Source organism: Schistocerca cancellata, chromosome 6, assembly GCF_023864275.1.
Source record: "Schistocerca cancellata isolate TAMUIC-IGC-003103 chromosome 6, iqSchCanc2.1, whole genome shotgun sequence".
Taxonomy (NCBI): domain Eukaryota; kingdom Metazoa; phylum Arthropoda; class Insecta; order Orthoptera; family Acrididae; genus Schistocerca; species Schistocerca cancellata.
In genome coordinates this window covers 662,963,434-662,990,884 of record NC_064631.1, presented here as the reverse complement: position 1 = coordinate 662,990,884, position 27,451 = coordinate 662,963,434, and the positions used below count along the sequence as shown (strand labels likewise).

Below are 27,451 nucleotides of genomic sequence, written 5' to 3'. Positions count from 1 at the left end.
AACTTTAGTCACTAAATTAACTTTCGATTTTCCGGTTTTATTAATTCTTTTGCTAAATTAAGTCAGAGTGTAGCGAAATTTATTACTTCTGACAAACTTTCAGTTTTCACACTACACGTGTCAACCTTCAGTTGCCACGCTTCTAGTGCTAATTATATGTGTAATAACCTTTCTTTTTCAGTTACTATAGTAATTGTCCTTAGGACTGGCGACCGTAATTTCCCCCAAATCTCAAATATCTAATTACCGCTAGTTAATTGTTAACGTAACGGCCGCACATTTACTTTCTTTATTAACTTTACCCCTTTTCAAAATTAATTTCCACCTGTTTCATTAGCATTTTTCCTTTCATTTAGATGTAACCCTTTCCTCCCTCTTTACCGACAGATTAACTTCGGTGACGATTGCTTTTCCCAAATTTCCATTAGGTACACGCGGTTTAATTTTTCACTGTCATTAAGGTCGATAAGTGAGGGGGAGGTTGCAAATTGCCAATTTTCACACCATGCTGAGCCGTGGCGACTGGCGCTAGTTACGCTCCACTTTCGTCGCTGATACCGACACTTGTCTGCTCTCATATCTCTGACGGTTCCACCTTTGGCTTCCCGGCTTGGCGTGTGGCCGAGATCTCTCTCGCTGGTCGGCGTACAACGAGCCAACATGTTCTGAGGGCAGGCCCTCGTCTCTATCCGCTGTGTCTGGTCCCCAACGTCCTCCGTTCCTACCGTTTTGCCGCGCGCCGGCTGTACGGTGCTGATTAGTGGGCGCGTTTGCGTACGAAACGGTGGCGGGTCCGTCATCTCAGGCTGGACGTCTTCTCGTCGCGTAACTGGAAGCATTAAGTTACGTATGGATCATATGCTGCTGTTAACCTGTGAAGATTTGTGAAACTTGTTGTATCTGCCGGAGATCAGCTAAGGAAGGTTCTGAATAAGAGAGTGTTATACTGAACTTACGAAGTCTAAGGCTTTCAAGTGTCGTTTACTGCTTGTTTTAAAGGTTCCGTGCAGTGTCACTTTCATGTAGTATGTTAATTAGTGTTCTCTCCGCCCAGTTTTGGTTTTGGACTTTCTTTTAAGATGAAGGGCAGAGCTTTGTATGTCAGTGTACTTTTAATTGTTCTTTTATTCGGTAAACGTCTCAGTTTGGTTGTCAGTTATGTTACAGGTAGTCGTGTAGCTAGTAAGCCTTGTATGGTCTCTTGAAAAGCTGAATCACGAGTTGAATTTGTCTGCCGCGTGAATTATTTGCTGTTGTAGAATTGGTCTGGTATGTGGGGCAGGTGGGGTTCGTCGCCTTGGCGGGCAGGCTGAGATCGTGTGTGTGTGTGTGTGTGTGTGTGCGGCGTGTTTTCCGCCCTGGCTTGCAGCCTGATCATCTTCGAAATTGCTTGGTGGTGCTTTATACTCGTTTGTTCCGAGTACCACCGTGTAATAAGCCTTTCTCCCAGCCTTTAGTTAAGTATCCGGCCTGTCTGCCGGATATTACCAATATAAAACCCTAAACAGCCTACTTACAACTTGAGCAGTTACACAGCTCACATACATATATATTTTTCTAAATTATTTTGCAATTTGTTTTGATCTTCTGATGACTTTACTAGTTGATAAACGACAGCGTCATCTGCAAACAACCCAAGACGACTGCTCAGATTCTCCCAAATCGTTTATATATAAGGTGCGTTCAAAAAGAAACGACCCGGAGGCATAATTACAGAAACCAGTACCTGTAGGAGTATTGACCCTGGCTGTTGAGACACTTGTTCCACTGTGACACAAGGTGGTGAATGGCTGTCTCATAAAATTCCCGAGACTGCGATGTTAACCACTTCGCACGTACAGCTGCACTTCGTCGTCCGAGGTTAACTGTTTGTTCCTCAGAGCCTCTTTAAGGAGACCAAAAATGGCCCCTTCTGATTTACTTCCTGCAGCACGGGACAACAGTGAAAGCCCAGCGTTATTCGCAAATCTTAACCACCCTTCGCCAGCGATCAAATCAAAGCGACCTGGCAATCTCAACCGTGGGGTCATTCTGCTCCACGACACTGCAAAACCTCATACGGCCAACACAGTCGCAGCACTCCTGCAGAAATTCAAATGCGAGGTTCTCGGTAACCCTCCACACAGCCCGGACCTCTCTCCCTGTAGTTACGCCATTTTTGATTCCCTTAAAAAGGTTCTGAAGGGCAAACGATTCACCTAGGACGACGACGTCTAGCTGTATCTTCGTGCTACTGAAGAGCTAGTTGTGTTTCACAAGAGCGATGTTTTCTACATCAGTGTTGACTCTGTGTCAATAGACCGCTTTCTTCGAGGTAATTCATAGTGTTTGAACACAAATATGTTCCAAAATCCTTCTGCGTATCGACATTAATGATATGGGCATGGTATTTAGTGCATTATTTCTACTACCTTTCATGAACATTTGTGTGACCTGTGCAGCTTTCCGGTCTTTGGGTACGGATCTTCCGTCGTGCGAATAATTGTGTATTGTTGTTAGGTATGGAACTATTGCATCAGCATTCTATGAAAGGAACCTAATTCGCATATAGTCTGGACCAGAAGACTTGTTTTTATTAAGTGATTTAAGTTGCTTCACTACTTCGAGGATATCTACTTCTACGTTACTCATGTTGGCAGCTGCTCTTTATTCCAGTTCTGGAATATTTACTTCGTCATCTTTTTTGAAGGCATTTCGGAAGGCTGTGTTCAATAACTCTGCTTCGGCAGCACTGTCTTCGATAGTATCTCCATTGCTATCGCGCACAGAAGGCATTGATTGTGTCTTGCCGCTAGCATAATTCACATACGACCAGGATCTCTTTAGATTTTCTGCCAGGTTTCGAGACAAACTTTCGTTGTGGAAACTATTATAAGCACTTCACATTGAAGTCCGCGCTAAACTTCCAGCTTCTGTTAAAGGTCGCCAGTCTTGGAGATTTTGCGTCTGTTTAAATTTGGCAACTTTTTTCGTTGTTTTTGCAAGAGTGTTCTGACCAGTTTTGTGTACCAAAGAGGATCAGCTCCATCGATTGTTAATTTATTTGGTATAAATCTGCCGATACTATTTCTCTGAATTCAAGCCACAACTGGTCCACACTTATATTGTTAATTTGGAAGGAGTGGAGATTGTCTCTCAGGAAGGCGTCAAGTAAATTTTTATCTGCTTTTTTGAATGTGTATATATTTCTTTTATTCTTGAAGGATTTGGGGGTTACAATATTCAATCTCGTGACGACAACCTTGTGTTCACTAATCCTGGTAACCTTTTTGATGCCCTTTATTAACTCAGTATTACGAGGGCTATCCACAAAGTACATTACGTTTTGGAATTAAAAATAAATAAAGTATTGCAAATTTTTTTGTTATATACAGATGAAAGCCACACTTAAACACTACTTTTCTACATAGTTGCCATTTAGATTAAGGCACTTGTCGTAGCGATGGACGAGCTTGGAAATTCATTCGTCGTAAAATTCGGCCGCCTGCGCCTTCAACCACGTGGTTACCTCTTCTTGAAGCTGTGCGTCGTCATCAAAACGCTGCATAGCCAACCACTTCTTCATTGCTGGGAATAAGTGGAAGTCGCTCGGTGCCAGGTCTGGACTGTACGGCGGATGAGGAAACAACTCCCACTTAAAAGATTCGAGAACTTCGCGAGTGGCATTTGCCATGTGGGCCTGGGCGTTGTCGTGAATCAGTAAGATCTTTGAGCCCAACTTTCCCCTGCGCTTGTTTTGTATTGCTCTTCTGAGGTTGTGCAGAGTTTGGCGCGGCCATCTTGGTGTCAAGGCAGTCAATGCAGTGGGGGCATACAAATTCCCCCCAAAAACCCAAGAAATACATGCAGACAATGTCGGCAAGGAAGGTGATGGCGACTGTCTTTTGGGACAGAAAAGGTGTGATTTTTGTGGATTTCCTGAAAGAGGCTCCACAATAAACTCTCAAAGGTATTGCCAAACTCTGCACAACCCCAGAAGAGCAATACAAAACAAGCGCAGGGGAAAGTTGGGCTCAAAGATCTTGCTGATTCACGACAACGCCCGGGCCCACACGGCAAATGCCACTCGTGAAGTTCTCGAATCTTTTAAGTGGGAGTTGTTTCCTCATCCGCCGTACAGCCCCGACCTGGCACCGAGCGACTTCCACCTATTCCCAGCAATGAAGAAGTGGTTGGCTATGCAGCGTTTTGATGACGACGCACAGCTTCAAGAAGAGGTAACCACGTGGTTGAAGGCGCAGGCGGCCGAATTTTACGACGAATGAATTTCCAAGCTCGTCCATCGCTACGACAAGTGCCTTAATTTAAATGGCAACTATGTAGAAGAGCAGTATTTAAGTGTCGCTTTCATCTGTATATAATTAAAAAATTTCCAATACTTTATTTATTTTTAATTCCAAAACGTAATATACTTTGTGGATAGCCCTCGTACGAGGTGCATTCAAGTTCTAAGGCCCCCGATTTTTTTTCTAATTAACTGCTCACCCAAAATCGATGAAATTGGCGTTACCTCTCGACGTAATCGCCCTGCAGACGTACAAATTTTTCACAACGCTGACGCCATGATTCCATGGCAGCGGCGAAGGCTTCTTTAGGAGTCTGTTTTGACCACTGGAAAATCGCTGAGGCAATAGCAGCACGGCTGGTGAATGTGCGGCCACGGAATGTGTCTTTCATTGTTGGAAAAAGCCAAAAGTCACTAGGAGCCAGGTCAGGTGAGTAGGGAACATGAGGAATCACTTCAAAGTTGTTATCACGAAGAAACTATTGCGTAACCTTAGCTCTATGTGCGGGTGCATTGTCTTGGTGAAACAGCACACGCACAGCCCTTCCCGGACGTTTCTGTTGCAGTGTAGGAAGGAATTTGTTCTTCAAAACATTTTCGTAGGATGCACGTGCTACCGTGGTGCCCTTTGGAACGCAATGGGTAAGGATTACGCCCTCGCTGTCCCAGAACATGGACACCATCATTTTTTCAGCACCGGCGGTTACCCGAAATTTTTTTGGTGGCGGTGAATCTGTGTGCTTCCATTGAGCTGACTGGCGCTTTGTTTCTGGATTGAAAAATGGCATCCACGTCTCATCCATTGTCACAACCCACGAAACGAAAATCCCATTGATGCTGTCGTTGTGCGTCAACATTGCTTGGCAACATGCCACACGGGCAGCCATGTGGTCGTCCGTCAGCATTCGTGGCACCCACCTGGATGACACTTTTCGCATTTTCAGGTCGTCATGCAGGATTGTGTGCACAGAACCCACAGAAATGCCAACTCTGGAGGCGATCTGTTCAACAGTCATTCGGCGATCCCCCAAAACAATTCTCTGCGCTTTCTCGATCATGTCGTCAGACCGGCTTGTGCGAGCCCGAGGTTGTTTCAGTTTGTTGTCACATGATGTTCTGCCTTCATTAAACTGTTGCACCCACGAACGCACGTTCGACACATCCGTAACTCCATCACCACATGTCTCCTTCATCTGTCGATGAATTTCAATTTGTTTCACACCACGCAAATTCAGAAAACGAATGATTGCATGCTGTTCAAGTAAGGAAAACGTCGCCATTTTAAGTATTTAAAACAGTTCTCATTGTCGCCGCTGGCGGCAAAATTCCATCTGCCGTACGATGCTGCCATCTCTGGGACGTATTGACAATGAACGCGGCCTCATTTTAAAACAATGCGCATGTTTCTATCTCTTTCCAGTCCGGAGAAAAAAAAATCGGAGGCCTTAGAACTTGAATGCACCTCGTATTTGTTGGTAAGAGGTCAAGTGTGTTTTCACAACCGTTTACTATTCGCGAGAGGCTCACGAACTAACTGCTCGAAATAATTTTCAGAGATTGCGTTTTCACAATTTCGGATGATGCTTTATGCGTACCTCCGGAATTAGACATGTATTTTCGCCAACATATTGAGGGAATATTGAAGTCATCACCAACTACAATGGTATGAGTCGTGTATGTGTTTGAAGTCAAACTCCTCAATGAATTTTTCATCAATTGTATCATCTGAATTGATAGGTCGGTGAAGGGATCCAATTATTATTTTATTCCTGTAGCCAACAATGGCCTCTGCCCACTCTAACTTACAGGAAAAAACAACACAGTCATGGAACTACTGGAGTATTAGTCTGGTAGCGTTTCGCCGAGGAGTTCACGGTACAAAACTTCTCATCCCATCAGTGCAGTTAAAAATCATTGTAATATTCCGTGGTAGATGTACTGTCGCTGGTATGCTCACACACATTCATTACAACATTTAAAAAGTACAATGAAAGAAATAAAAGGTGCTTTTATTTATTTATAGAGCGAACTGGCGTACAACACAGTATCTTTCTTTGTGAGTTGCATGTATGAGAGAAGTTCTTGTCAGACACGTCGTTGGTGCTCACGTCACAGCAGTACGTCGTCACACCGATGCCTCTTACTGCTTATTGAAACGCGCCTCGTACTTGCGCTTGTAGATACCAGTGGGGTCGTATTTCGCCTCCAGCTCCTTCCACTGATCCGGCCGGTTCTCGATCAGGAAGTTGACGACTTTTTCTGCGCCGTCCTTCTGTTTCTCGCTGCACTTGGAACAGTCCGTCTGCAGGGCATCCGGCAGGTTGTCTGCACAAGGAAAACAGGAATGACAATTAGTCCTCCCGAAAGGGTGGCCGTTAAAACGTCCTCCGTTTCTCCTAAGTGTTTTAAGGTGCTTGACAAGATACAGCAAATTAGCTTTGAAAGCGGGATTAAATGAAAGTTAGAAATTACACTTCATGCATAAAGTAATACGTTAACATAACAGGGCATGTTAGTGCAAATAACCAAATAACAAACAATTGTACCTCCCGCCGGAGTTCGAGTTCTCCCTCGGGCATGGGTGTTTGTGTTGTCCTTAGCGTAAGTAAAAGTTAGATTAAGTAGTGTTTAAGATTAGGGACCGATGACCTCAGCAGTTTGGTCCATTAGGAATTCACACACAGTTGAACATTTTTTGAAACTATTGTAAATGGGTTGAAGACTGTTCATAAGTAGTTACTTACCAATAATACGACACTCTAGCTGACACAATTTGTACTCTAATGTTTATTCCACACAGAGAACTTTGCAAAACAGAGTGATGTAGTTATATCGTATCTTGTGGTGAAGTCTGACACTTAACTTACGGTTTATACTTTGTTTTTAGTATCATTCACGCCAACAGTTTTTTTATTTAATCACGGACGCTGCAACAAACTTCTGAGCTGACTCAGGAGGAACGGACTCCACCTGCTGTTTATATGGAGACAAAGAACGTCTTAATCCCAACGACGGAAACAAGCGCCTGACGCTCCACTCCAGAAATTGAGGAGCATGACACATAGCGAACTGTTCAGCGTGAAAACGCTCCTGGTCACAGCGTGATAGGTGTCATGTATAATTTTAGTATCTGAATCGATTTTGAGCGAGCAGCGATGTTGTAAAGCTGTATCGCAGAAGTTAGGTTCTTATCTTTGGTGTGCGCGATGGCGCAGTAGCAGATAGTGGTTAGCTGTGTTAAAGTGAGGAAGCAGTTGTAATGTTATGTTTCAAACGTAAACTCTCAAATTATCAATGTGTTTAATTAAGATAATTATGTAATTATAACAGATCTGAGAAGGACGGAGTGTTATGGAATCTTTTATTTACGTGAAGAGGAATCATAAGGTAATTTTTTTTGAAGTCACTCTTTTATTATTGCAGCGCCATTTTTCGCCTACCTTTCTCTTACAGTTTTTAACTGATCATGGTTTTTTCAAAAGTAGAAAAGGATCCAAGTGTGTTCCGAAAATACTTCGATTTGCAACTAACAGAGAACTCATTGCTTCTCATGTGAGTCTCGGTGCAGATATAGTAATTTGCGGCTTTAGTATAGCGGCACGCAAGACAGAGCAGTACTGCAACGCGTTTTCCAGATTTGCGCAGAATAGAGGTAAGAACTAAATATTTTGATGTTACTTACTATTCAATCAGGGCCAACTTATGTCATTCAGAGACAGTTAGATTTTCCCATGTTGTGTATCAGTTTTAGTTCTGGGATCTGGGATCAGTTTTGCAATACTAATTCTTGTACGTTTTACGTAAAAGTTCCATTATTCAGGAGGTTTATACTGTTCAAGATTCTTGCAGTCAGATTGTTAACTTTACAGTATAAAAACCTTCTCTTTACATCATCGGCAGTTAGGCCCTCGCAGTCCACTGCGACAACAAGCGCTACATCACCGCAACATGGCTAGGCCAGCGATTCAGGGTTTCAAACTATGCACGTTTAACGCCATGAGCCTCTTCCCTCAGGGTCTAGAATTTAGACAATTCCTGGCGGAAGAAGAAATAGACATATGCATGGTGCAGGAGACCAACCTGAAACCGGGAATCAGAGTTTCTGCACCAAACTACCTCTGCTACAGACGAGACCGACCAACTGCAGGGGGCGGGGTAGCCATCTACATAAAAAGGGGGATTCCGCACCACCAGATTCACACACCAGAAATGACGCAGTTGGAAACAGTAGCACTAGAGGTACAGACATCCACAGGACCGGTAACTGTGGTGTCAGCATATCGACAACCCAAAAACCGCAGGTTAGTTGAAGACGACATCGTCAAATTAGGACAAATTGGAGGCAAGCTGATACTTGGAGGAGACCTAAACTCCAAGCACTCCGACTGGAATTCCAGGAGGACGAACCAAGCCGGCCGACAATTAAAAAGCATCGCGCGCATCCACCACATGCACGTATGGGCCCCCGAGGAGCCCACACACTTTCCCAGAAACGGAAACAACTCGGATGTAATTGACGTAGCAATCACCAAAGGTCTCGCAGGGTTTGTGACGGCGCATTCACTGAATAGAATGTCGTCCGATCACAACCCTGTCACATTCGAGATTGACATCGGCGGCTGGCTACCGCGCAACCAGCATTCAACCTCGTACAAACGCATCGACTGGGAAAGATTCAAAACACAAGTCATGGAAGAACTTACCAACACCCCGCTCCCGACAGAGGACACAGAACAAACGCTGAGTACCTTCACAGACGCGGTCCTGCAAGCAGCACAGGGCGCAACACCAGAATTACCTCCGCCCCCTCCCCACACACAGCGACTGCCACCCCAGCTGCTTGCCCAGATTAGGCACAAAAACAGGACCGCGAAGGAATGGAAACTTACGCGAAATCCGGACACCAGGAAGCTGCTTAATAGGCTACAGAGAGAACTCAAGGTGGCGCTCACTGAGCACAGAAACCAGCAATGGTCAAACCGCCTTACAGCTCTCAAAGTGCAGGATAACAGCCTCTGGCAAGCCACCAAGCAGTTCACTAAAAGACGCGCAAGAATGCCGCCTCTGCACGGCGAGAGAGGACTAGTGTTCAGCGCCCAAGATAAAGCCAACGCACTCGCCGACGTCTTTGAGAAACAGTTCACACCAGCAGAGGCGCAGGATCACGAACATGAAAGAATGGTCCGCAGACAACTAACCGCATTTCTGGCAGCGGATGACGACGTCGATGACGATCCACCTGCCTTCTCCACGGAGGAGGTAGCGAAAGCCATCAAAACGCTGCCCAACAAGAAAGCCCCAGGACACGATCTCCTCACCAATGAACTGCTTAAGCACCTGCCCCAGCTAGCGATAGAAAAATTGACAGAAACGTTCAACGAAATCACGCGATCACAAAAATTCCCTCAACAGTGGAAACACGCGGAAGTGGTCGCGATCGCTAAGCCTGGAAAAGATCCCATCTTTCCCCAGCACCATCGCCCCATAAGCCTACTCCCAACACTGAGTAAGCTGTACGAGCGCCTCATCCTAGTGCACATAGACAGGCACATAAGAAGAGAGAACATGCTCCCCAAATTCCAGTTCGGATTTCGCAACCAACACTCAGCACCCCAACAACTCATGCGAGTGGTCGAAGCCGCAACAGAAGCCTTTAACCGGAAAGGCTACTGTGGACTAGTGCTGCTAGACGTAGCCAAGGCTTTCGACAGTGTGTGGCACACTGGACTACTGTACAAATTGTACACGTTAGGATTCCCTGGCCATGTCGTTAAGCTCCTGAAGAGCTACCTAGCCAACCGCACATTTTGCGTCAAAGTGGACACTGCGAGGTCCTCTAAGCGCACCATCAAAGCTGGAGTTCCACAGGGATCGGTGTTAGGCCCAATACTGTACAACCTGTACACGGCCGACACACCGTCTGCCCCACAGACCCAGACAGCCCAATACGCCGACGACACGGCATTCTTCGCCGTTAGTACAAATAGGGGGATAGTGACGACAAGACTCCAAAACCTACTACACCAGACGGAAGCCTGGGCCAGGAAATGGCGGATTACAATAAATGGGGAGAAAACACAAGCGATAATGCTCACCCAAAGGAGAGGCAAACGCAACCCTGCCCACCGCCCACGACATAACAGACAACTACGACTACACAGACGCGACATCCCATGGAGGGACACGGCCAAATACCTGGGTGTCAACCTTGACAAAAGACTGACATGGCGCGCACATATCGACGACATCAGAAGGAAGGCCAGCGCCAGACTCAACGACATCTACCCCATACTAAATACCAAAAGCAGCTTGGCGGCAACTACAGGAGTGAGGCTGTACTGTACGCTTGTCCGCCCTATCATTGAATATGCCTGCCCAGTCTGGGGCTATGCAGCCAAAACACACCTGCAAAGGCTGCAGAGAGTCCAAAATCGGGCACTCAGACGGGCAATTCACGTCAGGACGCGCTTCCCCACTGCCGACACCCACGAGGCAACGGAAGTAAAGATGCTCAAAGATAGGTTCAGAGAACTCGCGGTAGCATTCTACCAAACCGCGAGCCGCTCTGAAAACCAACTAATAAACAACTTAGGCAACTACAACACTGACAACGTAAAATACAGGAGGCCAAAATGCATCCTAAATTAAAAACACAAAATAGCGGTTCACAAAAACTAGCATAAAAAGCAAGGACTAAAACAAAAAGTAAGGTGCATGTTACATGCAAAATTTAACGTACAGGCTTGGAGGAAATGTCAAAGGACAAAGAACCTCCACCACAAGACTACTCAACGTCCGAGTACGTCAAATATGCGAAAGGGGGCAAGTCGATTAACTGTTATTAGAGTGCAGCTTTGGCTTCGTATTATGGCAGTACAAGTTTCATTACCATAGTTCAGACATAAAATTTTCAGATTATTGTCTAATTGCCTTGCGGTGGTGAAATTCAATCTCTCACAGTGCACAGCTCTTCCGTAGAAGATGGGCAAGATTTCCTCTATGAATTTGTTATTTGTTTGTACGACAGAATATGTTTTCATAATTTTTATGTTTTGTTATGTTTGCACCAGATGTCACTACAGTTTTTTTTTTAAATACGTCATGGCCAACTCGCCTGCCTTGCAGGTTTGTGAAAATATAATATTCAGAGTAAATAAGAGCGTTTTCGTATATTGAGAATATAAAAGTCAAAGCCAATAAAATGAAAACAAAAAATAACGAAAGTTTCTTCACACGCTTGACACACTTTTCCTAAGCCACTTCTGATAAGCTGTTAATTTGACATGTAGCTCTATTTTCAACACCCTTAGCTCACCCTCTACATACACCGCATAAAGTAGGGACAACAAATAACTATTTTATCTCAGCAACGTAGACGTTTATTATAACAACCGAGTATGCTGTGACAGCCCCATGTCGGCATGTAAGGGTGCTGATGTTTAAACCACAAAACACGATTCCTGCAACCTTGTCTTTCAACTTTAACGCATTTGTCGGATACTTTTACGAAAAGTTTCAGATCTTTTCGTTTTTGCAACATGTAACTGGAGTCAGCTCAGACATGTATTACTCATCACGTCCTTCAAGCAATGCTTAGTGTCGGCGGAAGACGTCTGTTTGTTTCCCGTCAAAAACGAAATTCTTTTCAAAGCGGATTTTTACGTATCCATTCGACAGAGCGGCCTCAAATTAGCCTAGTGTGATATTCAATTTTATATGGCCAGTATAGCCGGATGTTACAGATTAGATGTAGACTTGCAGAATGAGATTTTCACTCTGCAGCAGAATGTGCGCTGATATGAAACTTCCTGGCAGATTAAAACTGTGTGTCTGACCGTGTGGTTGACCGCCAGACACCACACTTGCTAGGTGGTAGCCTTTAAATCGGCCGCGGTCCATTAGTATACGTCGGACCCGCGTGTCGCGACTATCAGTGATTGCAGACCGAGCGCCGCCACGCGGCAGGTCTAGTCTAGAGAGACTCCCTAGCACTCGCCCCAGTTGTACAGCCGACTTTGCTAGCGATGGTTCACTGTCTACATACGCTCTCATTTGCAGGACGACAAGTGTAGCATAGCCTTCAGCTACGTCATTTGCTACGACCTAGCAAGGCGCCATATTCAGTTACTATAATTACTTCAAGAATGTATTCTGAACAGATAATATTGTGAATCATGTACCGTCAAGAGCGACGTTCATTATTAATGGATTAAAGTTAAGTATCAAACTAATCACGTTCGCTTTCTGGATTCTCATTCCTTGTCATGTTCCAGACCTCACGTCAGTATAGTTCTTCCCTCCTCACGCCAGCCCGCGTGAGGTAAAACGCGTGCATTTCGGCCTCAACTCGTAACACGGTGTTCGCTCTTCTGCTAACACAAAAGACCGAGACTCGAACTTGGGACTTTTGCCTTGCGCGGGCAAGTGCTCTACCGACTGAGCTACCCAAGCACGACTCACGCCCCGTCCTCACAGCTTTACTTCTGCCAGTACCTCGTCTCCTACCTTCCAAACTTTACAGAAGCTCTCCTGCGAACCTACTGGCAGAAGTAAAGCTGGGAGGACGGGGCGTGAGTCGTGCTTGGGTAGCTCATTTGGTAGAGCACTTGCCCGCGAAAGGCAAAGGTCCCGAGTTCGAGTCTCGGTCCGGCACACAGTTTTAATCTGCCAGGAAGTTTCGGATGTAGACTTGTTCATAAGTTCATGTATGACCATTTGTGTGCTAAGTCAATAGGATGTTCATGCGCTGTAACCATAAATGCTTAACATTTACGTCTCAAAAAAAAAAAAAAAGAAAAGAGAGAGAGAGAAATTAGACCTAGTCATAATAATGGCGATGTTGTCTTTTATATTATCCTTCCCACTCCTAAGTGCTTTTTAGGTGATTAAACTTCGTGCTTAAGCACAAAAATTTCCTATACAGGCCATACGTTGTAAGCACGTGATGTCTTCCTCATATCATCACCAACGAATACTTCATAAATGTTAAGACAGTCGATCTAAGTACGTTCTGCACAGGATAACATATACGCCCTTTTCCTCGGCTATACCTTTTATTTCACTTTACTAGTAAATTCAAGGTCAGGAGTTAGGTTCGCGTCTTGTCCCAACAAGTACCCATCACACAGTTTATGCGCAGGCGCAAGGTACTGTGTTCGCCTAGGCGGGCCTCATGACGCTACGGTCAGTTACAGTACAGCACTGGTGGCTGACGCATCGCGGTCGCGAAGTGGGGCCGAGGCAGTTTCAGATAAGTTTTTTACACTCTGACGATAATTTATGGACTTGTAGTTTTAGCTTGACGAAGTCCACTATGGACAAACGATAGTTACTTTTATTCCGAAGAAGGTTGGCGTATCCCGACTGAAACCTAGGTAAATCTAGGTAATCTTTGCAACTGAAGCTGTTGGATTTTAAAATTAAAATGAACAGTATGATATTCGTTTTATCGATGTGTAGCCACAGGGAGAGTAGAACACGAAGCATAACCGGTACTGCAGTACGACAGCATCTTGCTGGCCAGCGCTGCCTGCAACCGCCATGCAGAATCGCTGCTCAGTCACTGCTGCAGCACTGGTTATTCTTCGTGTTTTACTGTTCTTGTAGGCTACTGTACCAACAAAACAGCATTTACAGGAATTGTTTCTCTTCTCCTTTCATCTCAAGAAATCTGCTGCGAAAGTCATCGATCGCATGTGGAAGGGTATGGACAACACGCTCTATGTCAAGCCGAATGAAGGAAACCTTGAAGGTACTCCAATGGTTCGTCTCACCCCGCCCACCGTATTCACCAGACGTCACCCCTTTCGATTACCATTTGTTATAATCCAGACAGCATGGCGTTTCTGAACAAAACTTCACATCTTTTAACACTCTCTAAAAGTGGCCCATGAGTGTATCATCTCAAAAGAAGCTGCATCTTTTAATCTCTTAATCCAGTAGTTACCCGAAAAATGGGAAACGGTTGCAGCTGCCGAAGGACACCACTTTCAGTAAATTATCTTATACCATTCTATTAAACTAACGCGCGTTTTCTTTCCAAGAAGCAGAGAGAAGGAGTTCAGGAACCCAACGCAAGAGCATGAAAGACTTGATGAAACTGTGGCGTACAAAAGTTGTTGGAAACAACTGACTGGATGCACTTTACTATTCTGTATCGGCCAAAACTTCCAACAATTTAGTATAATCGGAACATTGTTACAACGTAACAAATATACGACGATAGAAACAGAGTGATAACCATAAAGCAGCTGTTAAGTAACAGGGGGGTAAGAAATGTGGATGTGACAGTGAAAAAGAACTATCCTAGGGTTACATGTAACCGCAGGGAATCAAGTCATGACAGCAGATCAAAATTCCACATGTACCAAAACATTTCGACAAAAACGGATTCTAGCTTCCAGAATTTCACTTGGAAGATATGGGTTCACGAAGTAATTTAAGCAAAAATACTAAATTAGTAATGCGACTAGTGGAGAAGTAAACATATTTGGCCCACAGAGAGAAAGAAATGGAAATATCAGGTCTCAGATGACATAAAAGCAGAGGACACTCATAATTACAAAAGAGATTTCGTGATCACATTACTTTTTCTTTTTAAACCTACCACTCCGTCCACATGCTTACATCAGAAATTTATTAGCTGGAATGTATTGCACACATTGAGACTATTCAGTGTTCGCAGTAATTAAAAGCACACGAAGAACGCAGGTTAAAATGAGGTTATCAGCGGAATGCGCCAGAAGCGTCTGACAGTTGGCTTTCACCTGTACCCATTTTGTTAAAGGCGAGGTAAAAAATGAAATCGTTTATTGCGCGACGAACAAATCCGAAAACTAAAGTAAGAGTATTATTTGTAGGTGTAGCTTAAAACTTTTTCCTTAATACTGGAAGAGGAAGTAAAATCTTAAAATTTGATTGCAGAAAAGTCTGGTTACAGATGCTTAGTACACACATCAAAAAAAAGTTTTGCCCATTACTCCTGAAGATAGATGTTGACCGTGGATATTATATCACAGACACACCCCTTTGCTTGTCCAGAGATGTCACTAAACCCGCCCAAAGATGTAAACAACCATACATGAGCAGCGCCTATTAGACGGAGGGGGTCCGACAGCCGATCAGTTCCAGTCGTTCCACCAGGAACGAGGTACACGGCTCGTGTTATTCAAAGCGATGTTGTTCAGACATGGAGGAGATACAGGAATTGTCGATGACATGCCTGGCTCAGGCCACCCAAGGGCTACTACTGCAATGGATGAGCGGTACCTTCGGATTATGGCTCGGAGGAACCTTGACAGCAACGACACCATGTTGAATAATGCTTTTCGTGCAGCCACAGGACGTCGTGTTACCACTCAAACTGTGAACAATAGGCTGCACTTCAGTCCAGAACCGGGCTGCTGCTACGGTTGCAGATTCTAATCCTGCCTCGGGCATGGATGTGTTTGATGTCCTTAGGTTAGTTAGGTTTAAGTAGTTCTATGTCTAGGAGACTGATGACCACAGATGTTAAGTCCCATTGTGCTCAGAGCCATTTGAACCAATAGGCTGCATGATGCGGACCTTCACTCCCGACGTCCATGGCAAGGTCCAGTTTTGCAAACACACCATGCACCGCGGTACAGACCGGCCCAACAACATGCCGAATAGACTGCACAGGATTCGCATCACGTTCTCTTCACCTATTTGTGTTGCATATGCCTTCAACGAGACAATTGTCGGAGACGTGTTTGGAGGCAACCCAGTCAGGCCGAACGCCTTAGACACACTGTCCAGCGAGTGCAGCAAGGTGGAGGTTCCCTGCTGTCCGTCCAGGGGTGGCATTATGTGGGGCCGACGTACGCCGCTGGTGATCATGGAAGACACCTTAACGGCTGTACGATTCGTGAATGCCATCCTCCGACAGATAGTGCAACCACATCGGCAGCATATTGCTGGGGCATTCATCTTCATGGACGACAATTCGCTTCCCCATTGGTGCACATCTTGTGAATGACTTCCTTCAGGATGATGACATCGCTCGACTAGAGTGGCCAGCATGTTCTCCAGACATGAACCCCATCGAACTTTACTGGGAAAGATTGAAAAGGGCTGTTTATGGACGACGAGACCCACAAACCACACTGAGGGACCTACGCAGAGTCGTCGTTGAGGAGTGAGATAATCTGGACCAACAGTGCCTTGATGAACCTGTGGATAATATGCCAAGACGAATACAGGCATGTATCAGTGCAAGAGAACGTGCTATTGGGTATTAGAGGTTCAGGTGTGTAGAGCTATCTGCACCACAAGCTCTGAAGGTCTCGCTGTATGGTGGTACAACATGCAATATGTTGTTTTCATGAGTAATAAAAAGGGCGGAAATGATGTTGATGGTGATCTCTATTCCAGTTTTCTGTACCGGCCTTGGAACTATCGGAACCGAGTCGATGCAAAACTTTTTTTGATGTGTGTATATCCGGGGAAAAAGTACATGTATTACTGCTCAGTATTCTATTCAGTTTCTACGATAGAGCCCCACCAGATGCATTTTTACAGGTCTCACAGCAAATACCAGGATTTTTCAGATGTAATCCTAGTGATGAAAACTTTTGTCTTCGAATAAATGGTTGCTACAAAGTGCATATGAACGATGGATGTGTTCACTCTAGCATGTTCACGAGACTGCATGTAAAAAGACGATTACATATTCGACCACTGTGGTGGCCACCACACACGAAATGGTAGAAAAGCTTCATTGTTTGTTGAAGAGAGATTGAAGAAGGCACGTGCTTGACATAAATGATGTTAATGAACAAAAAGAAGCCACCAAAAGATGCACGTGACGGGAAACATTTTTACCCAGAATCTAACAATATTCAAGAACAGTACATAGAGCTTTTTGTGCAGGATCTCCATCTACATCTATACTCCGCTAGCCACGTTGATGTGTGAGGCGGAGAGTGCATTGTACACAACTGTCATTCCCCACCTTTGCCAGTCCAGTCGCGAACAGTTCGCGGAAAAAAAGGATTGCCTCCCTGTGGGCTCGAATCTCTCCAATTTTATCTTCACGGTCTTTCCGCAAAGTATACGTTGGAGTAAGCAATATACTGGTCGACTCTTCTGGGAACGTACGCTCTAGGAACTTAAACTGTTGACCATAACGTGATGAAGACAGCATTTCTTGCAGCGTCTGCAGCTGGAGTTGGTCTATCATCTCTGTGACGCTTTCGTGCTTACTGCAGTAACTTGCAAGGAAACGCGCAGCTATTCCTTGGATCTTTTCTGTTTTCTCTATCCGTCCTATCTGGTACGGATCTCATACTGAAGAGCAATATTCAGTATTGGTCGAAGGAGTGTTTTGTAAGTTACTTCCTTTGTTGATGAACGACATATCCTGAGGATTCTCAGTCTGGATCTGTCTTACTCGGCGGGGTCAGGGATTTTCTCTGCCTCGTGATGGCTGGGTGTTTTGTGCTGTCCTTAGGTTAGTTAGGTTTAAGTAGTTCTAAGTTCTAGGGGACTGATGACCATAGATGTTAAGTCCCATAGTGCTCAGAGCCATTTTTTGTCTTACTCGCGGTTAATTTTACGTGGTCGTACAATTTCAGATCGCTTCGTATCGATACTCCTACATATTTTGAAAAGTAACCACTTCCAGTGATTGTTGTGCAGTTGTGTAATCATACAGTAAAGTGTCTTTCTGTGTACGTATTCGGAGTACGTTACATTTGTTTGTGTTGAGCGTCAATTGGCACTCCCTATACCAGGTGTCAATCGTCTGCACGTCGTCCTGCATTTCACTACAATTTTCTAGCGTCGCTACCTGTCTGTATACAACATCATCAGCGAAAAGCTTCATGGAACTTCCGACGTTATCTACTTGGTCATTTATAGATACTTCGAAAAGTAATGGTCACATCACACTTCCGTTCATAGGATTTGTCGACTTGGAAATAGCGTTCGACAGTGTAGAATGGTGCAAGACGTTCGAAATTTTTATAAAAATAGGGGTAAGCTATAGGAAGAGACGGGTAAAAAGTAATGGTCACATCACACTTCCGTTCATAGGATTTGTCGACTTGGAAATAGCGTTCGACAGTGTAGAATGGTGCAAGACGTTCGAAATTTTTATAAAAATAGGGGTAAGCTATAGGAAGAGACGGGTAAAAAGTAATGGTCACATCACACTTCCGTTCATAGGATTTGTCGACTTGGAAATAGCGTTCGACAGTGTAGAATGGTGCAAGACGTTCGAAATTTTTAGAAAAATAGGGGTAAGCTATAGGAAGAGACGGGTAATACACAATATGTACAAGAGCCAAGAGGGAATAATAAAAGTGGACGATCATGAAAGAAGCTCTCGGATTGAAAAGCGTGTAAGACAGGGACGTGGTCTTTCGCCCCTAGTCTTCAATCTCTACATCGCAGAAGCAATCATGCAAATGAAAGAAAGGTTCAGGAGTGGAATTAAAGTTCAAGGTGAAAGGATAATATCAATGATACGATTCAGTTATAACACTGCTATCCTGAGTGAAAGCGAAGTACTACACGATCTGTTGAATGGAATGAACAGTGTAATAGGTACAGAATATAGACTGAGAGTAAATCGAAGAAAAACGAAAGTAATGAGAAGTTGCAGAAATGAGAACAGCGAGAAGCTTAACATCAGGACTGATGGTCACGAAGTAGATGGAGTTAAGGAATTCTACTACCTTAGCAGCAAAATAACCAATGACGGACGGAGCAAGGGGGAAATCAAAAGCAGACTAGCACTGGAAAAAACGGCATTCCTGGCCAAGAGAAGTCTACTAGTATCAAATATCAGCCTTAATCTGAGGAAGAAATTTCTGAGAATGTACGTTTGGTGCACAGCATTGTACGGTAGTGAAACGTGGTCTGTGGGAAATGTAGAACAGAAGAGAATCGAAGCATTTGAGATGTGGTGCACAGACGAATGCCAAGAATTAAATGGACTGATGAGGTAGGGAATGAGGAGGTTCTGCGGAGAATCGGAGAGGAAAGGAATATGCGGAAAAGACTGATAAGGAGAGGGGACAGGATGATGGACATCAGTTAAGACGTCAGGGAATGGCTTTCAAGGTACTAGAGGAAACTGCAGAGGGCAAAAACCGTAGAGGAAGCCAGAGACTGGAATACATCCAGCAAATAATTGAGGACGTAGGTTTCAAGTGCTACTCTGAGATGAAGAGGTTGGCACAGGAGGGGAATTCGTGGCGGGCCGCATCAAACGAGTCAGAAGACTGAAGGCTCAAAACTAAAAAAAAGACTCCCTTGGAGCAGATCCGAGGTTACTTTCACATCTGAAGACTTCTCCCCATTCAGAATGAGTTCGAGTGTTCTGTTTGTTAGAAACCCTTCAGTCCAGTCCCACTGTTGGGCTGATACTCCGCAATCTCATATTTTGTTCATTAGGAGGGCGTGCGGAACAGTATCGAATGTCTTTCTGTGTCTACAGCTTTCTGTGTCTCGTGGACGGGCATAGCAATCACTAAAATCGTGAACGAAAGCTTTGTGAGAATTCATTTAAAAAAGGTGGACGTATTGTCCCATGGGAAGATAGCGAGAATTACTTTCTAGGGTTCACAAATTATAATCCTGTCAGATGACAAGGACGGAGGAGAAACCACGACTACCTTCTAACGTGCTGCGTTACGAGGTCGCCTTAACCCGAGTTTGATTTTAATACGACTTCGACTGACACACAGGAAAGTGGTCTTTGTCTTGAACATCGCTTCAGTAAACACTGTGGCGCCTAAAATGGTGATCAGTTGGGATTCAATGTGGTTTCTCGTCCAGCTGTTTCTCTTGACATAGAGCTTAAGTGATTTCTTCCAGTGACCTACCTTGAAAGTTGCCCTCATTAAACGATGAAGTGATACTTACAGACAGTTTAATTTTAGAAGGCTGACAAAGCCAAATTCCACGACAGTACGAAAAAATTGCAATACTGCTGCATACAGCCATGGCAGGAGAGTATATTGTGAAATAGAAAAAAATTCTACATCGCTTTATTGCCATAATTTTCAGTCTGCACTAGTACACCGTCTAAACGGAAATTTTATGTCTGCGTCTAAATAATGCACGGTACATTTCTTGACTGTAGGTACTTTCCACCACTATTTGTAACTTTCTGACCTATATATACGTCTGTAGTCCAAAGGTCATCGTACAGTGTGCGGCGGAGGGAACACAGTTCACCCTTATTCCAGGACATGCCATGGATACACCACAATTGTTGCACATTGCATTTCTTTATTTACCCACACGAATTCAAGAAAACAGCGTCGTGTGTCTTATAGAGATTCCCATTCATCTTCACCGAGCATTTCCGTTACATTTTCCTATGGCATATTACAATCCTAGTAATAGTCTCCGAATTCCTTCGATGTTTTCTGTTGTGCTTACTGGACAAGGACTCGAAAAAACTGGACTAATAGCTCAGAGCAGGCCACGCCTTGGTATCGTACTGGATTTTGTTTAAAGATGCATCCGACATATCAGAGTATTATTATATAATCTACGTCTTCCATCCACCTTTCCTAAAAGGTGTGCTATAAAGGACACAGCTTTTGAGTGCTTAATGATACACAGATTTCTTGATGAAATTAATAATTTACACATTATAGCAATTTAAGTTACGAAACCTCTTCAGTATTAACACGATCCAGTTTAGACCATAAAAACTCTCTTAACAAATTCCTTCGGCCTTCGCAGTCCACTGTTAATGCCCTAATTATGGAGAGACTGCTATGGTCGCAGGTTCGAATCCTGCCTCTGGCATGGGTGTGTGTGATGTCCTTAGGTTAGTTAGGTTTAAGTAGTTCTGAGTTCTAGGGGACTGATGACCTCTGTTTCAGTTCTTGTGTCAGTAGGATTTTATAGGCGCAATGGTGAGAATCTGCTTTCAGAATTCGTTCCATGCTGGTTCTGGGAGTATCAGTTGTTGCGGACGTTGGCGAAAGGATTCCACCGGAGTTGCAGCACATTATCTCTCATTAAGGCGCTGTTTTCCGCATTACGTCTAACACGAGGAACTCCCGAGGGTTTAATTTCCACCACCGGACCGGTTTCCTCAAATGTAGCAATCATTCTCGTCACAGTCGACTTATTCGGTGAATTATGTTGACCAAACAGTCTACGAAGTTTGTGAATGGTCTCTGCACAACATTCACCACATCTGGAATAAGATTTCATTGTGATAAAAACGCTCTGTCGTGCAGCGCTATACTACTAACCACAAAGAAAACAGGTGAAAATCGTGGATTCAATTCTGCCTGTTTGCTAGAACGGAAGTGGCAGGTACTTGAAAAATTTTCTTATTTATGGGACACCGCAACTGATTTCGCGTGTTTTGCTCATTCCATTTTGTTTAGAAATATTTCATCTAGATATATGAACAGTGCCACAAGCTCGAAAGGTACACCACTAACCCTGACATCGGATTCTTTCTTTCTACTATGGACATTATTTTACTTTTTTTAAAAAAAATTTAAAGATATCTGACATTTAGTATCACTTGTACCTATCCTTACGGAACAACAATACTTTCAGTTAGACAGTAGCAACATCTCCATAAAACCTCTGTCTGCTAATCCAGTACGTTCATGGATATTGAGAACACGAATTATTGTAGTACAACATTTATGTTGGGCATACTCTACTATGTGGGTATATGTTTTTCGCTGTCTACTACGGCTTTTTGGGCTCTGGCCGCAGAAGAAGTACCTAATTTTTAAATGTACAGCACTTATTCTTTGAGACAGCATATTTTACTTCTGTTCATGGATGCTAAATATTGACCTTACATTTTCAGATATTGTACTTACATAAAAAGCCTACACGCCAGTAAACCAACTTGCATTTAAGAGTAATTCTGTCGTCGTATTATGCATAGTTTTGTATAAAGACGTAAGCTACGGATAACAATTAAATGGCTGTAATTCTGAAAGATACCAATGATGAAGAGAAACAGAAACTAGAATATCTAATTATTAAACGAAACACGGGAGAAGGAAAGTAGAAAAAATTAAAGAAACGTCATCTGTAGACGTTATTCAGTAACAATATAGCACTGTAATCCCTAAGAGTGATTACGTCGTCCTATTAACGTCTGTTACGTCTCGCAGAACAATCTGTTGGTATTCTCACACTTCATTTTCTCTTTCTTCACTCATTTTGTGCGATTCTTTGAATTCGAATGCGAACTTCAGTGCGAGATCATTCCGACAGGTTCCACGACGAAACTCTGTCTCGAAATCTCGCAGAAAACTCGAATACAGTCTGTTGTATAGAAAGTACACCATTGGCAAGACGCAGTCAATACCTTCACCTGCGCGATAACACCGGTTATATTGCTGATGACAGACCCACTGAAGCAGAGTTTTCCGAAGTTCCTTCACAAAAGACGACAAACTACATATTCCAGAACTCGAATCAAGAACATCTGCCAACATGAGTAACTTAGAAGTAGACATCCCCGGTGTAGCGAAGCAGCTTAAACACTTAAGAGAGGCAGAGTTTCCGAGTCAAGATTGTCTGCAAGCTAGGTTCCTTTCATAATATAGTCCATACTTAGCAATTATATACAACCGCTCGCTTGTAGACAGATCCGTACCAGCCGGCCGCTGTGACTAAGTGGTTCTAGGCGCTTCAGTCCGGAACCGCGCTGCTGCTACGGTCGCAGGTTCGAATCCTGCCCCGGGCAGGGATGTGTTTGATGTCCTTAGGTTAGTTAGTTTTAAGTAGTTCTAAGTTCTAGGGGATTGATGACCTCAGAAGTTAAGTCCCATAGTGCTCAGAGCCATTTGAACCATTTTTGAAGAAAATGGTTTATTGACCAATAGTGAAGACGGATTCAGAAATTATCGTTCTTGTGAAAAACAACCAGCTCTTTATACTCATGAAGAAAGGAATGCTATGGGCAGGCGATGTCAGATTGATTCCATATTTTTAGATTTCCAGAAGGCTTTAGACATCGTTCGTCACAAGCGACTTCTAATTAAATTGTGTGCCTATGGAATATCGTCTCAATTGCGTCACTGCATTCGTGAATTCCCGTCAGAAAGGTCACAGTTCGTAATAACTGACGGAAGGTCATCACGTAAAACTGAAATAATGTCGAGAATTTCTCAAGAAGTGTTATAGGCCCTCTGTTGTTCCTGATATACATAAACGATTTAGGAGAAAATCTGAGCGGGTCTCTTACATTGTTTGCAGATGATGCTGTCGTTTATCTTCATGTAAAGTCATCAGTCATCAAAACGAGTTGCAAAATCGTTTAGAGGAGACATCTGAATGGTGAAACTGACTCTAAATTATGAAAAAAGTATGAATTCATCCACATGAACACTAAAAATAATGCGCTAAATTTCTGTTACACGATAAATCACACAAATCTGAAGGCTGTATACTCAACTAAATACTTAGGGAGTACAATGATAAATAACTTAATTTGGAACGATCACATTGATAGTGTTGCGGGGAAAGCAAATCAAAGATTTCTATTCATTGGCAGAACACTTGGAAAATGTAATAGATCTGTTTAAGAGACTGTTTCTTCTGGAATACAGCTGTGCGGTGTGGGATTCGCATCAGTTATATTCGACGGAGCACAACGAAAATGTTCACAGAAGGCAGCTCGTTTTGTATTATCGTGAAATAAGGGAGAAAGTGCCACGGATACGATGTACGAATTGGGGTGGCAGTCATTAAAACAAACTCGTTTTTCGCTGTTGCAGGATCTTCGCACGAAATTTCAATCACTAACTCTCTCCTCAGAGTGTGAAACTATTTTTTTGGTGCCTACCTACATAGGGAGGAATAATCATCATAATAAAAAATAGAAGTCAGTGATCGTACGGAAAGATTTAAGCGTCAGATTTTTCCAATTCGAGAGTGGAACGGTAGAGAAGTAGCTTAAAGATGGTTCGATGAACCCTCTGCCAGGCACTTTATTGTGAATTGCTGAGTAATTGTATATGTCAAAATCAGATAATACTAAATAATCTAACGTACGAAGAAATGCCGAGCGGGGTTAGCCGAGCGGTCCAAGGCGCTGCAGTCATGGACTGTGCGGCTGGTCCCGGCGGAGGTTCGAGTCCTCCCTCGGGCATGGGTGTGTGTTTGTCCTTATGATAATTTAGGTTAAGTAGTGTGTAAGCTCAGGGACTGATGACCTTAGCAGGTAAGTCCCATAAGATTTCACACACATTTGAACATTTGTACGAAGAACTGCCCCTTCTCCCCCTTCCCCCATCTCTCTCTCTCTCTCTCTCTTTCTCTCTCGCTCTATCTGTATATCCCTAACACCACCCGAGCACAAAAGTCATCGACTTACTATCAGTTTCTCTCCGTTCCTTCGAAATGTTAATGAGAATGTCCTCGAACATAGTTGCATTAACATCCACGGGTAAAGCAAGTTTCTGTTTCTCACAACAACGCTCGCCCATGTATTTTGTCTCCTGGTTGTGCTAGTTCAACTGCGTTCTTTTTTTTCCGAGCTTCTGCTGAGTTTTGAGAGAATAGAATGGAACTAGGGGTAACCTGTAACAAAGAGTAGGTGCGCGAAACCTATTCCTTTAACTGAATTTTTGGAGTATTATCAAGGCAGGTCAGTGACCTGGTTTCGAGTCCCATTCCACAGTGTAGTGTTCGCATATGACGAATGTCCAACAGCACAGGTCGATCGATGTTCATTCTCTCACCTGACTGTTTGTTCGGTATGAATTAGATACGACCTTAAAACGAATATTGTTGTCAAGCATTTTCCTGTCCTGTGTTCCGCTGATCTTGACGGTTAGCGTATTTAACACAACGGAACAGTTCATTTCTCCCTTATTCATGCAGTGCACGAAACTTACTTTACTTTTTTCCGCATTCATATTGCTGGTCTATAGCAAGTAACTGCTTCACGTGGCACACGCTAAATTGAGGCTATTGTCGACTACGAAATAACTCGTGTATGCGACAGTTGCGGTATTGCGAACTGTCTCCGATGCGTTAACGTTTGGCCTGCTGCGCTTTCGTTTCGCATGGCTGCACCATTTTCAAACGCGTATCCACATCACATCACACTACTGAGTTAATGGTTATCGCACAGCGTTCGTTATGTGAAATCGACTTTACACTATTGAGTTGTCAAGTTTATTTTCAAAATTCACGCGACAAACGCCAATTTTCATGTACTTTGTGTTGTGGTCTGATTACCATATATTATTGCTTAACAAGCATGACACCTATTGAAACACAGGTTATCTGCATCTGCGGAAGTTGTTTATTTGCTCTGTTCATGAATTGACGAACCATTTAAGCGAACACCGGTCAAATAATTAATAGCGATTTAAATGCGGTAAGTACCGCGCGAGTCTGATGACTGAGTGCTGTATATAGTGTTCCCGCTCTCTGGAGAAGCGTGGTTCAAATGCCTCCTGTGATTTACCTAATACACTCCGGTTCTTTCAAGTCATCACGGCCAATATCTTTCCTCCCCTTTCTCCATCCTACTTGGTGCTCCACATCTAAGTTGATGACAATATCAACTATCCTTTGCTGTGATAATAATAATGTATCATCTCATATCGTAAGAAAACGTTATCGACATTTCGAAGGACTCGATAATGAAAAAAAAAGTCTACTATAGTATCAAAGACAAAAAGTGAAGTGCTCTCCTGAATTCATAGATGTTAGAATTTCTCATACCGATAACTGGGAAGCGCGCTAAAAACGCAGAATCTATCTCGTGCAAACATTCTTCTTAACCCTGTCATCTCTTTGCATAGTTTTACTTATAATGTTCACGACGTTTTTAGAGTATATTTGACAATTTAAGGTCGCAGTTGAAGCCAGAAACGAAACACCTATCTCTTACATAAAGGTTCCCATTACTGTCAACAATGATGGTTTGAAACCATAGTTACCGTGCTTCGCCGCTCGCACGAAGTTAGTTGGCTTTTCACCTTTGCCCTCTTTCTGACGCAGTACCAAGTCGTCAGAGATATTGCATCGACGCTACATTGCCGAAGTTTCGAGGTAAAGATGTTGTTGACTCACAGAGCCAACCATTCCATTTGAATCGCATAAACGAAATACGTACTGAGTCACAAAACTAGATTCCCAGAGGAGGTAGTTACGAGTATGCATGAAATTGGTAACTTACGAATGCGACAAATATTTGCGGTTTATGCAGTTTGTCTTGTAAATAAGAATTATCGTTTTTGTCTGTTGCAACTGAATTTTTATTAATATTTTTAACCAAACATATTTTATCTAAGTGCATTTTGCCTCATCAGTGCTCTACAAAAAAATCTCGTTTGCTTAGCTACAAATATTTTGTTTTGATTTCGTGTCCCCAGTAGAATGGATACGTCGAAGCAATTCAGAAGCATGCTGCTCGATTTGTTACCGGTACGTTCGATCAACACAAACTCAAATGGAAATCCCTGGAGACAAGACGACGTTCTTTTCGTGGAGCGCTATTTAGAACCGACATTTGCGGCTGACTACAGAACAATTCTGTTGTTGCTAATGCAAATTTCGGATAAGAACTACGAAGACAAGATAAGAGAAATTACGATTTGTACATTAGCATGAACCATGGACCTTGCCGTTGGTGGGAAGGCTTGCGTGCCTCAACGATACAGATAGCCGTACCGTAGGTGCAACCTCAACGGAGGGGTATCTGTTGAGAGGCCAGACAAACGTGTGGTCCCTGAAGAGGGGCAGCAGCCTTTTCAGTAGTTGCAGGGGCAACAGTCTGGATGATTGATCTGGCCTTGTAACACAAACCAAAATGGCCTTGCTGTTCCGGTACTGCGAACGGCTGAAAGCAAGAGGAAACTACAGCCGTAATTTTTCCCGAGGGCATGGAGCTTTACTGTATGATTAAATGATGATGGCGTCCTCTTGGGTAAAATATTCCGGAGGTAAAATAGTCCCCCATTCGGATCTCCGGGCGGGGACTACTCAAGAGGACGTCGTTATCAGGAGAAAGAAAACTGGCGTTCTACGGATCGGAGCGTGGAATGTCAGATCCCTTAATCGGGCAGGTCGGTTAGAAAATTTTAAAAGGGAAATGGATAGGTTAAATTTAGATATAGTGGGAATTAGTGAAGTTCGGTGGCAGGAGGAACAAGACTTTTGGTTATGTGAATACAGGGTTAT

At 43.6% G+C, this 27,451-nt stretch overlaps 1 protein-coding gene across 1 annotated transcript in view; it reads right to left on the bottom strand.

The window, feature by feature from the left end:
• Positions 1 to 359: 359 nt before the first annotated feature.
• The window catches only part of LOC126088466 (ejaculatory bulb-specific protein 3-like), a gene marked incomplete at its 3' end in the record, with an annotated part of 48,716 nt that continues 21,624 nt past the window's right edge, over positions 360 to 27,451 (bottom strand). The window contains exons 2-3 of the mRNA XM_049906607.1: positions 6,443 to 6,610; positions 360 to 373 (exon numbers count right to left, since the gene is read on the bottom strand). Of these exons, the coding sequence (XP_049762564.1) occupies positions 360 to 373; positions 6,443 to 6,610 (182 nt within the window). The remainder of the gene's footprint in view (positions 374 to 6,442; positions 6,611 to 27,451) is intronic.